The sequence below is a fragment of the Lagenorhynchus albirostris genome, chromosome 4 (assembly GCF_949774975.1).
Source record: "Lagenorhynchus albirostris chromosome 4, mLagAlb1.1, whole genome shotgun sequence".
NCBI lineage: Eukaryota > Metazoa > Chordata > Mammalia > Artiodactyla > Delphinidae > Lagenorhynchus > Lagenorhynchus albirostris.
The window spans coordinates 26,580,109-26,593,386 of record NC_083098.1 but is presented as its reverse complement, the minus strand read 5'-3'; the positions used below and the strand labels follow the sequence as shown (position 1 = coordinate 26,593,386).

The 13,278-nt window shown below is 37.7% G+C and overlaps 1 protein-coding gene across 3 annotated transcripts in view; it reads left to right on the top strand.

The window, feature by feature from the left end:
* TTC29 (tetratricopeptide repeat domain 29) overlaps positions 1 to 13,278 on the top strand; it is a 255,369-nt gene that overhangs the window by 35,769 nt on the left and 206,322 nt on the right. For all 3 annotated transcript variants that reach the window (XM_060147135.1, XM_060147136.1, XM_060147137.1), the window contains exons 5-6: positions 4,965 to 5,188; positions 10,149 to 10,334. In XM_060147135.1, the coding sequence (XP_060003118.1) occupies positions 4,965 to 5,188; positions 10,149 to 10,334 (410 nt within the window). The remainder of the gene's footprint in view (positions 1 to 4,964; positions 5,189 to 10,148; positions 10,335 to 13,278) is intronic.

Genomic DNA, 13,278 nt, shown 5'->3' with positions numbered 1-13,278 from the left:
TTTTAAAAAATTTACTAGAAATTTTAAAAATTGATATTAATTATATATCATGGATGTTTTGAAGCTGAAAAATGTCTTGGGTACCAAGACAGTGCCTTCTGAAGCAGTTCGTATTCTTTGCTCACAGGGAGCAGAAACTGATTCTGACCAAATAAAATGGAAATGATTTTATTAGAAGGATATTTGGTAACTAGCTGAATTTAGGGGAGAACCCGGCTCAAAAGAAAAGACATGGGACACTTGAATGGATCTAGGCAGCAAGAACTACTTGCAACTCTAGTCAGGATGTCGCTGCCAGGTTGACTGAGTTCCAGCAACCTTCTACATCTTTGTGTTTCTTGCCTCAACATTCAAAATCCTGGGAGAGAGGCCAGTGGCTTAATTTGGGTCACTGATCCACCCCTTGGCTGGGGAGTCTTTGAAATCAAGTCCCACCAAGATGACACACAATGTGCCATTTCCAAAAATACTTTGGAGTCTGTGGACATGAAACGAGATGCTGGGTGGACCAAATCCAGCCAGAGCACCTTCGTCTTCCAGGTGAGGGAAATAAGGCCTAGGGAATGATGTTCTGCATTTCTGTCCCAGCTGGGTTTAGAACTGAGATGGCCTCCTCACATGTACTCATTTTCATTGTTTAAATCAACGTTCTAATTTTTATTTATAATTTTTTTGCCCCAGTATGCTTTCTTCACTCACAGGAAAACATGATGGCAGCCAAGGCATAGACATACAAAGGTGGCAGTGCTTGTTGTTGTTTTTTAATTGAAGTAGAGTTGATTTACAATGTTGTGTTAGTTTCAGGTATACAGCAAAGCGATTCAGTTATATATACGTGTGTGTGTGTGTGTGTATATATATATATATATATATATATATATATGTATACATATAGATATTCTTTTCCAGATTCTTTTCCATTATAGGTTATCACAAGATATTGAATACAGTTCCCCGTGCTATACGGGAGGTCCCTGCTTATCTATTTTATACAGAGCAGTGTGTATCTGTTAATCCCAAACTCCTAATTTGTCCCTTTCCCCACCTTCCCCCTTTGGTAACCATAAGCTTGTTCTCTGTGTGGCAGTGCTTGTTTGAGGCAAGGTTGGATTTCCAGCCCCTGTCCCCTCAAACCTCCTTACCATCCCTTGTACTGCCCTTTTGGGTACCATCTGGATGTCCCCTTCAGTCTCCTCAAACTCAAGTTATCTGAACCCAGACTTATTATCTTTCCCCAAACCTGTTCATTCTTTTGTGTTCCCCTCTTTAGCAAATTACCAAATACCCACACGCGACTCCTGTTGTCACCCTAGCTCTTCTCTTTCCATCAACCCCAACATCCAATCAGTCACCAAGTAATCGGTATTTTTATCTCCTAAATATGTATTGAATCCACCTACTTCTATTTATCCCCCTGCCTTACTTCAGTTCAGCCCCCGTGTCCTCTCCTTTGCGTGAACACCAGAGTCTCCCGTTTCTTCTCCCTGCTCCCGCTTCTGTTCTCTTGGATCTGGTGTGAATTTCAGAGTCAACAAGCTCAAGCATGCTAAATTGAAAGTCTTTGTTTTTTTATGACTTAATTTTAATTCCTGGCCCTAAGCCTTGATCCTCCCTAGTGTAAAATTCCAATCTCATCCCTCTTAGGTAAAGTCAGTCCAATTCAGTGATTTGTCAGCTTATTCAGATTCTAACACTTCCCCTCACCCTGTTTTCCCATGTAGAAGCAACACAGCATGGGTGCAGGGTAGAGGGAAATAGGGTTACTAGGTTTCGCAAATAAAAATACAACATAACACTTCAATTTGAGTTTCAAAAAAACAAAGTTTTTTGGTGTAAGTATTCCCATGCAATATTTGGGGCATACTAATAATACTAAGAAAAAATCGTTCGTGGTTTATGTGATATTCAAATTTAACTGGGTATCCTGCCCAGTTTTATCTGGCAAACTTCGGAGTGGGAGTTTGTCAGCATTTACTCCCTGGTCTTAATCTAGGACCTTGTGATAGACGTTGAACTTGCCTCCCTGGTATCCATTTCTCCCTCTTTGCTAACATAACTCCAGTTTCATTTGGGGGCAGCAGTGTGCCCCAAAACAGGCAGGATATTTGTTTTTCTAGTCTCCTGCAGCCAGGGATGGCCAAGTGACACAGTTCTCACCCATGGAACCAAAGTGGAACTCCAACAGAAGTTGCAGGAATGCTTTTGTTTTCCCCAATAATGGAGAAAGACACAGCTGATGCCACCGAACTCTCGCCTTTCTTCTTGCCTTGAAGGTGGACATGATGTCTGGAGCTGGGGCAGCCCTCCAGTGACCAGTGAGGGGAAGGATAAAATAATCCCAGAGGCATGGGCCTTGAACTTGCCAGGCCATGGAACCAAGGCCAGCAGCTGCCTACCCTTAGGTGTCTTGTGCTGTGAGAAATAGAAACCTCTAGTTTTGGAGGCGCTGTGAGCCGAGTTTTCTCTTCCTTGGAGTTGAATGCATTCCTCACCTATGGGATGCTGTCCAGGGGTCCGTCACTGATGTACTCTATTCATCCTTTTCTGTCAGCTCTGGAAATATGCTGACCTGACTCCTTCAGTAGCTCCACAGTGCTGCTTATCCGCAGAGTTACAGCTGTGTCCCCCTTCCGTCCCCAGTGGGCAGCGCATCTGACAGCCTTTTAGCACACATCCCCTTGCTGTGGCCAGCGACATTGCGGCAAACATACCAACCCTCTCTTCCCATTAACTCTTATGTCACACACTCGGAGCCCGCTAGACAATTACGGTGTTGGGCCCGTACCATTCAGAGGCTATGGGACATTGTGCGGGCTGGTTCCAATCCTCTTCTGCTGAGAAAGTCTCTGCATTGACTTTTGCTGCCTTTCCATGCCCTTGTGTAGGGGCAGGGGGGTGGGGGGAGGGGAGAGAGGACCTGGCCCTTCTGAGCATCTCACTGTTTCCTTCTCCGCACTCTCAGCTAAAGGGCAGAAACAAAAATCTGTGATAGCTCCTGTCCTCTCCACTTCAAATATTTTTGGTCATCATTTTGACAAGATGGTGGTTTTTGACTTTTTGGCCTGGGACTGCAGTTTCCTTACTCTCTTTGTGAACTAGTTCTATAACAATAGGTGGCTTGTACTGGCCACCAGGTGCAGGAGGAGGAGGGTTGCAGTTCAGCTGGGACATTCCTTCCATATGATTTTTCTAAAAGACAATCTCTTTGACTCATTTCCCTGACCCAAACCCTTCTACGGCTCTATCCCACTCTTAGCTTGGAGTCCAAACTTCTTACCATGGCTTTGAGGTGTCCATGATCTGGGTCTTTCCCCCCCTTTTTTTTTTTTCACTTCCCTCTCCCCACTCCCTTTCTCACTGTAAGTATTTTGTTCTAGACCTAAGCTGATCCCCTGAGTAAAAAATTATTGGCGATGGGAGCTGGGCATTTTTGTTGCATTTGTTTTTTAAACTCTGTAGGGTGAGTCTATTGCAGGACTTAATGTTTCTCAGAGCATCTTCACATACATAATTTTGCTTGGTTCTTAGAAGAATCCTGTGATGTAGGTAGGGCATAGATTAATACAGATTAATATACACATTTCACAGATGAGAAGAAATGAAGTCCAGAGAGGTTAGAAAGAGCTGACCTCAACCTTGGGTGTTCTAATTCCAGACTGTCTCCACTCCACACTGAAATGCTTATTGATAGTAGTAGCACATCAAGTCAGTTCTAAATATTTAATTGTCTACTATTTTTAAAAATGTAAAATAATTAGTATAAAGGTATATCATTAGGCCTCTTGCTTAGTGTAATAATAGCCACCACAGAGCTGTTATTCCATAACCCTGTTTTATTTCCTATATAGCAATTTTCATCATCTGAAATTATTTATGATTTGTTTGCTTATTTGTTGGTTGTGTTCTCCCACTAGAATATACACTTCACAAGGGCATTGAATCTATTTGGTCTAGAACAATGCCTGGCACTTAGCAGGAAACTCAATAGCTATTTGTTGGATAAATAAATGGGCTATTCAATTGTCATTTCATCTCCTTGCATATGATTTATTATTGTTAGAAGTGAAATAGTACATAACAAATCATTAAGTTAGTCCTAACTGAAAATAATTTTTAAAATATATTTAGCAAGAGATTTCAATAAACATTTTCTGCATAAATGAATTAATGAATGAATGAACCTCCATAATATACAGTGAAACCACTTAATAGAGCTTTGTTTTGATATTCGACAGCACATTTAAATTTTGCTTGCCTTACTGGTTTTTTGTTTTGTTTTTTGGTGGGTGGCTAACGTATTAAGTATTTTTGGATACTGTCAGTTGCTATGGTCTGAATGTTGTGTTCCCTAAAATTCATGTACTGAAATCCTAATCCCCAAAGCTGTAGGACACTGGGGCTTTTAGAAGGTGATTAGGTCAGGAGGGTGGGGCGCTCATGAATGGGATTAGTGCTCTTATAAAAGAGGTTCCAGATTATTCCCTAGCTCCTTATACTATGTGAGGATATGACTAGAAAATGCCAGCTGTGAACCAGGAAGAGGGCCCTCAGCAGAAGGCGACCTTCCTGGAGCCTTGATCTTGGACTTAAAGCCTGCAGAACTCTGAGCAATAAATTTCAGTTGTTTATAAGCTACTCAGTCAGGGGTATTTTGTTATATCAGCCCAAACAGACTAAAACATCAGTCAGCTAGCTTATTTGTCCTTATCAAAGGGAGCTCAGCTCTGGAACTGATATATTTATAATGTAATTTCACTAAAATTACTGTATTTAGATAGTTCCTGGCATCTTTCATTAAACTGAAGTTGTTCAGTTATAAGTGTTTGAGGTCAAGATTGTTTTCAGTGCTTCCACTGAGGGAAAAAATGCAGCGTGATTCAACTTTTAATTATTATAAAGATCAAAACACTGCACAGATTTAAAGGATTAAAATAACGTGTTCAGTGTTCTGTTCTTATTCCCAGTTACCGGAACTCATACAAGAAGAACATCTGTGTGGACATGCTGCGAGATGGTTATCATAAGTCTTTTACTGAGCTCTTTGCTCTGATGGAGAAGTGGGATGCCCTGAGAGAGGCTGCAAAAGTTAGGTCCCTCTTCTGGCTGCAGAGACCCCTGGAAGAGCAGCCTGACAAGCTGGATCACTTCTACTACTACCTGACCAGGGCCGAAGCAGCTGAAAGGAAAGGTGAGTGGATGGATTTGGGGAAGCAGCACTGCAGAAGGCAGAACAGTGAGCGCCTGAGGGAAGGTTCCAAATTGTTTCAAGTATGAATTTAAAACATTGAGACACCTTAGCACAATTCAACCTAGTCAGCTAAGCATCTAAATGGAATAAATGGTAGAGAACGCTGAATCGCAAGGCTGGCCAGACACACAGCCATCCTGGTGTTGTCACTCTAAGCCAGGGAAGACAATGAATAGCACCTAATAACATCTCCAGGCCTTTCCAATGTATTAAAATCTTTGGTATCATTAATTATACGTCTTTCCATAGTTTTTTTTTTATATATATAATCTGATTATTGACTTTCACTGAGGAGACACTTTCAGAGTACTATAACTTGACAGTTATACTTATTTTCTAGTATTTGTATAATGTAATTTAAAGATTTTATCCATAAGTTCTATAGATTTCTATCAGAGAATTTTTATTAGTGAATAATGAGGAGACATAAAAAGCCTGCAATTTACAATTACGAATAAAATTGTTAATTTTATATTTTCCATCACATCATCTCTAATAAATTCCTTTTTTTTTTTTTGGTATCCTGAAATTTTCCAGAAAGTCTATATGCTTCAAGTATTGAAGAAAATATTTTAACCTCTACTATAATTATACCAATATTGTCATAAGTATTTCTTATTTACATATTCATAATTGGTCATTTTGTATAATCAAAGAAAGGAAATCCCAAAAGTTGGCATATAAATTTGGTGTTTTCACCAAACAAATCCTTTTGTTCAACTTTTTGTGTGAAAACACCATAGGACTCAAAAAGAGAAGCTCAGGCCACAACATGATGATGTCTGTACTTCATTTCAGGCCTTTCTATGGGAAAATAGAGTATTAGACAATGTTTTGTTAGCCAGTGCTGCAATGTGGAAAATTGATAGGGACATAGAAACAGCATCAGAGGGGTAGCAGAAGTCTTTTAGCCTCTATAGTGGAGTCAATATACATATTTCCTATCTGGTTGTGACCTGACTTACAAATATGAGATATACAAAAGTCCTAACAACACCACATGTGAACTAGAGTGTGTGTGTGTGTGTGTGTGTGTGTATGTGTGTGTGTGTGTGTGTGTGTGTAGACAAGAGGTGATTATTTGATTATTTGTATAATGAAAATTATTTAACTGCAGAACTGACTTTAAAAATAGAGTCCTTTGGTGAATTTTAAAGTGTGATTTACATATAATTTCTCAAGAAATTAACTGTTTAAAATTTTAAAATGCTATTGTAAGAAAACCTACATTCTAGTGTCAGCCCCAAACTCTGAAATGATATTTTTACTGAAAATAGAATTGATGCAGATAAAATTTGCTCACAGTCATTTTCTAAGGTGAATTAATCACATTCACTAAATGTTTTAAATAGAAGCCTTCATTTTAGTAGCATAATACGAGCCAAACACATCACTAGTCATAAAGTGTCATAAATATGAGAAACTTGTCGTAAAGCATTTTGTAATTGTAAAGAAACTAAATGCTGAATAATCTGAAGGTAGAAAACTTTTAATTTGTAATCTTTTATTAAAGAAAAGTAAATATACATATAAATTAAAATGATTGTCCAATTCCAAATATTTTAAAAGTCCAAACTTTACAATAGCCAATGTCTTATACACATGGTACAAGTAATGAAATATTTTCTTTACTGAGTGGTTTATCATATATTCATGGTAACTGAGGTTACATTTGTTAAATGGAACAAAATTACCTCTTGCTCAGAACAACTCTTCTGTAAGGTAATCGACTTCAAAATGCAGTGGCTTTTGCCTGGTTAAAATACAGAAAGTTAAAATTATTGCAAAAAAGTATTATTGGAAATACTTCAGTTGAAGGACATGTAAATATTTGTATGTTCTTTTTTAAAAATGTGTATAATTTTTCCACATTTAACACATGAACTTCATAGGAGAAAAATTGTGATTGAGTTAAGCATGTCCCAGAAAATGGTGTAGGGGATATGCACAGAAACTCTTATTAACTTGAATTAATTTTAAATCTTAAAACCCATACACACACACACACACACACACACACACACACACACACACACACACACTTAATCTACAATACAGAGATCTCTTAATAGTGCCTTGAAGATTTCACCCCATATGGTTGTGGAATCTGAGACAATTATCTTGAAGCAGCATATTTCTGAGTATTCTCATTGCTTTTCACTGGAAAGACCATCACTCTAGGGTCACAGTGAAGTCCATGTAATCAAAGCTGTGGCACTAACAATAGTCATCTCAGGTCAATTCTGTCCCTTGAGACTTGGCAGAGCAGGAACCTAGAGTTATTTAAATTACTTTTCAAAATAGCACTTTCTGTTTTATAGCAAAGAAGTGTTTAAAGTAAGGCAGTCATTTCTTTTTGGATTATTTTCTATTTGTTAAAGTGTTTCTTTGTTCCTGATAGCATTTCTTATATTTCCCATTGTTGTGAATCATCTCTGTACCATCTGTAACATTATGATTAGGGCCTTGTGCCCCATGGGACTGGGGAAGAGATGGCAATAATGGTAATGGGTAGCCAAATCAATAGACAATTCAAACATGATTTACACTTGACTTTAAATTATTGTTAAGGGTTAAGCAGCAATTTTCTTTTCTAATAACATTTATTTAAGATACCCAAAGTATGTTCTACTCAAGCAGAGTCCCACAGGATGTTTATACAGTTTATGTAAAGCAAAACAAAAGTAATTGTCAGGTGAAATAAGTTTGAGAAACAACCAGGTGAATTAACATATACATTAAGCAGTTTGGTTTATTGCAGGACTTATCAGAGCCTTTAACATGCTCATGTATATTGTGTGGTTCACTGAAAGAGGGAAATTAGCAAGAGCATTTTCCAAATTTATTTCATCATGAGATCTCCTTTTTAGGTAGCATAATGAATATTGGTCTCAATAATAAATCAACAATAAAATTGATTTTCATCTTATAAATATACCTGCTGACAATTCAAGGAAGTGTTCCACAAGCAAGGAGAAAAGGCTGCTGAGAATGTAAAGGGTACAGACCATATATTTGGATTATTCAAAGATTCAAAACTTGATATAGTCCTTTATACTTAATACTCTGAAAAACATTCAATTTTTCCATAGAAAAATAGCTTAGCTGACAAGTAGTCTTTAAGTATGTAATCTAAATAGCTTATATAACTCATTCTAAACAGAACCAAAAACTTCGTTTATGAAATGTTGGAAATGTTTTTCTATTAAGGTTTAATTACTGAAAAAAGGAAAAATTATTTCAGGATTACATATATTTTTAAAATCTCTTCATGTAACTTTTTAAAATGGAAGATATGAAATGTTTTATTTACAGGTTTTAAAAAACAGCAACCCTCTAATCATTAAATATGAGAAAGAATATAAAATGTTACAAAACATATTTTAGTGCTCTATTCATATTAGGCAGAAGGTTCAGAATGGAAAGATAAAGCATAGGAGAAGTCAGTTCTGAAATGAGAGTATTCGTTTTAAGTAAATAGCTCAGGGTACCCTCTACTTTTCACCTAAGCTATTGCCTATTGTGAATACCTTAAAAAGCAGAATGGTCTCCAGAATCCCCAGTGCCTTCAAAAATGGGAGATAGGGAGAACAGTTTTTAACTTTAATTTTTAGGTCTAAAACTTATTTTGAGATAAATCTTCATTTCCTATGGAATTATGAAGCAATGTCTGTAAAAACATGACATAGGTTTTAAAAATTTCTTTGGAAACATTGGAGTGACTTATGTACAGTTTTTGAAAGTTAATTTTTGTGGTAATCAGCCTAATGTCATTTTTTCTGAGCCTTTTGATTTTAATCTTATAGGAGTATCAGTGGGCAATATACAAATGCTTTTCATAATTGTAATTCTTTCAGGAGTGTATAGGTTGACTCTTCAATTAATATCAGTTAATTCCAATAGATAATTATTGTTGTTAAAAATCCTTGGAATGGTAATCCAGAGGCTACCACACGTTTACTACTGTGCTTTAAGCACAAATGCAAAGAAACATAAAGGTAATGAATTTGTTCATATCCACCAATAGAATGAAATTTACGAGGGTGAGGCACAATTTAACACACACATTTTTGTTTAAGTTTATGACTGATTGCTGTGGAGTCTATAAGACTGATTCACAGTTTATTAATATACTTTTTTGTGTACAAATAGGTCAGATGCCACTTTGGGAAAAAAAAGGGGGGGTTTAATAAACTGACAACTAATAAGCTAGTAATTGAGTGAGAGGGATGACTAATATTAATGCATTTTCACTAGAAAAAATACTCATAGAAAAGATAAGCATAGAAATCCACTTTTTCTTAACATTGTTGGTAACTTGTATTGTCAGAAACAGCACTAGAAAGTGTAAGGAGGTTATGTGGTCATTGTGATCATCATTTCTTCTATCTATAGGCTGCATGCTTGCCTTTTCTTCTGGGTGAAAATACCTTGCTATTTTCAGATTCCATCTGCTTTCTTCATTCATCTTTTAGCCATGGTTAAGAAACATTGCTTTCTCTGGAATCTCTAAATAATTTTCATATTTTCAATGGGAAAAGTACTTGCTGATACCACATACTCATTTCTTCCAAAAGAACTGAGCACATTGCTGGTAGATATCATTCTGTTTTTTTGTGTTATATAAAGACTCCTGTTTCAACCAAAGAGTATGTCAATTTCTAACAGGGTCTAAGCTCTCCAAAAGAATTTTGTTGTTTTTCTCGTGTGCACATCCTTTAATTAATGTAATTATTTAAATAGTTAAAACATTAATTTTTCCATTTCCATTTTTTAAATGGTTAATCATGCTTTTAAGGAAAAATAGAAGATAAATGTCACTATATTCGTTTGCCATTTGAAGGGATGTACCTTGAGACATCTTTCTAATGCATTTTATGATGTTTTTCTCTCTTTGAAGAATACTTTGAAGAGGTCTATAATAACTTGTATGCTCTGGCCTGTTACTTCAATAATTCTGAAGACAAGTGGGTAAGGAACCACTTCTATGAACGATGTTTTCAGATTGCTCAACTCATCAAAATTGACGGTGGGAAGAAGGAAGCCGAGGCGCACGCACACATGGGGCTGCTCTTCGAGGAGGATGGTGAGTAGCCATTTGTCAGGCTGCTGCGGGGGCTTTGAAGCATCCCAAGTCCAGGCAACCAGAAAGCACATGGGGGTAGAGAAAAAGACCCGAGGCTGAGTAGAAGAATGTGAGTTACTGGGATTAAAAAGCAAAAGGGGGCTCCCCTGGTGGCAGTGGTTGAGAGTCCACCTGCCGATGCAGGGGACACGGGTTCGTGCCCCGGTCCGGGAAGATCCCACATGCCGCGGAGCGGGTGGGCCCGTGAGCCATGGCCGCTGAGCCTGCGCGTCCGGAGCCTGTGCTCCGCAACGGGAGAGGCCACAACAGTGAGAGGCCCGCGTACCGCAGGAAAAAAAAAAAAAAAAAAAAAGAATAGCAAAGGAGTGAGACTTTGGACTCACCCTCCATATTGCTACAGTCATACCTCTGCTGAGTGCTCAGCCTAGAGTTCCCAGAAGCGTCATCACAGAAGGAAAGCATCTTCCTCCAGGCCTCCACACACATCCTTCGTCCACATATGTGCTGCATTGTTTTGAAATGCTTTTCCTTTCTTACAGACCTGCTTGTTCATTTTAACTTGATTTCTCATGTATGAAAATGGGAAAAAGGAAGGGCACACTTTGTGATTTTCCTAGCATCCCAAGTCCCATATATATAACCTATATAACTCGGGTACCACCCCGTTGTGATTTTTTAATAATTTCTGAAGGAAATGTTCCTTTAAAAATAATGTCATTCTTAATAATGTTATCTTAAGACAAGCCAAAGTCTGAAAGGACAACAAAAATTCATTAGAAACATATTTTATTTGGTGGTTTAATAAGGAGTGCAAACAGAAAGTTAAGAATTAAATTTATTTATAGAAGGATAGTGGGTAGATAGTATGCAAATAAAATCTGTGAGAAGATGAAAATATTTGCTCAGAAATAATTCTGTTTCTTCCCTCAGAACACTGTCTCATTTTCCACAAGAGTTTTGACTTTGGCAAAAGAGTTAAATTAGAAAATATTTATTATCTTGTGGCTAGAACTGCATAGGGCTTTGAGAAGGGAGCGTAAAAGGTTTTTGTGCTTCAGGAAATTGCACTTTGTAATCTACAGCACGGTCGATGCTGGAACGTGGCTGATAGTCAGGGGCTCTCTTGAGTGATAGGTATGGGGAAGAACAGAACAATTCAAAGAAGTGAGAGATCGTACAAACTAGATCCAAGGAAGGCACGATGGAGTCAGAAGGGACTGGTGGGGGATCTGGACGATGGGTGGACTTTAGGTGGGTAAAGAAACAGGAATATATTCTGTAAGAGGGAACTACATACGAAAGCATAATTAGAGAAACTGATAAGAGGAGCGACCTGGTTAAAGTGGAAAGTATATTTCTGAGCAGTGATGGGAACTGAGTATGGAAAGGCAAACTAGGAACATGCCAGCGTTCAGAGCTTGGGCTGAACCAAACTCTATAGAGTTCGGGCTATACCTTCAGGCCAAGGAAAGGAGTGTGATGGAAGTCTGGCTGTGATACACCCTGTGGGAAGAGGAATAAGAGAAAGGAGGGATGGTTAGGAAGCTGCCCCACTAATTCAACCCTGAAGAAACAATCCAAAAATATTTAAGAGAATGTGTTTAAGTGTATCCATGGCAGTACAATTCATGATGTCTCAAAACAGGGGATTAGCAGCATTAAGCAACACCCATGCAACAGAGTTCTGTGCAGTCATGAAATTACAAACTAGAGCCAAATTCATTCATTCAACAAATATATGTTTAAACAAATATATGTTTAGAACCTAGTACCTGGGGATAAAACAGTAAACAAGACAGACAAAATCTTTGCCCTCCTGGCACTAACATTCTACTGGGAAAAACAGGCCTTAACCACTCATAGCTATATAACATATGAAGCACTGGTACGTGCTGTGATGAAATATAAAACAAGGCAAAGGGGTAGATAGTGGTTGCTACTTTACATAAGGTGTTCACCTTTTAGAAGGTGAGGCATGAATAAAGTGAGGGAGTAAGCCTTATGAGAATCTGGAGGAAGAGGTTTTTAGAGAGAGGACATGGGAAGTGCAAAGGCCCTGAGGCAAGTGCATGCTGAGCACTGTCTAGAGCCCAGTGAGGAAGGTTGGGGGTAGAAGGAAAGGAGCTAAGTTTAGACCAGGAGGCTTGGGATCACACTGGGGCTTGTAGGACAAGCTGAGGACTTTGGATTTTATTCTAAACTGTATAGGAAATCTCAAATGTATATTGATTTGAGAAAATGCTCATGATACGTTAAATAGAAAACAAGATTCAAAACACAATGTAAAATATCATTATATTTGGTACGTATCACATACCAATGTGTTAACAGCACTTGTTTTTGAATGTGGAACCGTAGGTAATTATAGAATTGTGTACTGAAGGGTTATTACTTACTATAATTGAGAGTTTACCTGTTCAAACTCTTAGCCTATTGTTAAAAGTAGAGTTTAGTGTTTTAATTTGTAAAGATGGAATAAATTCTTGCTTAAGTAAAATTCAAAGTAAAACCTTTGCTTAAGCTTTTTAAAATTATTATTCTCATTTCATCAGTGACGTAAATACTTTTTTAAGCTCTTAGAAATTATTAACTTCATTTTGAATGATGAGGATACTGGGGCACAAAGAAATTAAGCTGGTTAGTGGCGGGGCTAGTGTTAAGTCAGCTGGATTCAGAGCCTGTGCTAGCAGCCATTACTCTATGCAGACCAAGAATTGCTTTACTTTCATGATGTGCTAATGATGAAAATTCCTGAAAATTATACACTAAAGTATAGTTTAGCACTTTTTTGTTCTCTACTCTAGGAACATCCCTCAGTTGAAAAGAATAAGAGTTGTTTTCAGTCTTATTTTGTTTTTATAATTGGAAGCATCAAATTCTCCAATTATGAGAAATCAAATAATGGAACTGTCAGTTACTGGCTCCAAAAAAAGAAGTCACAAAA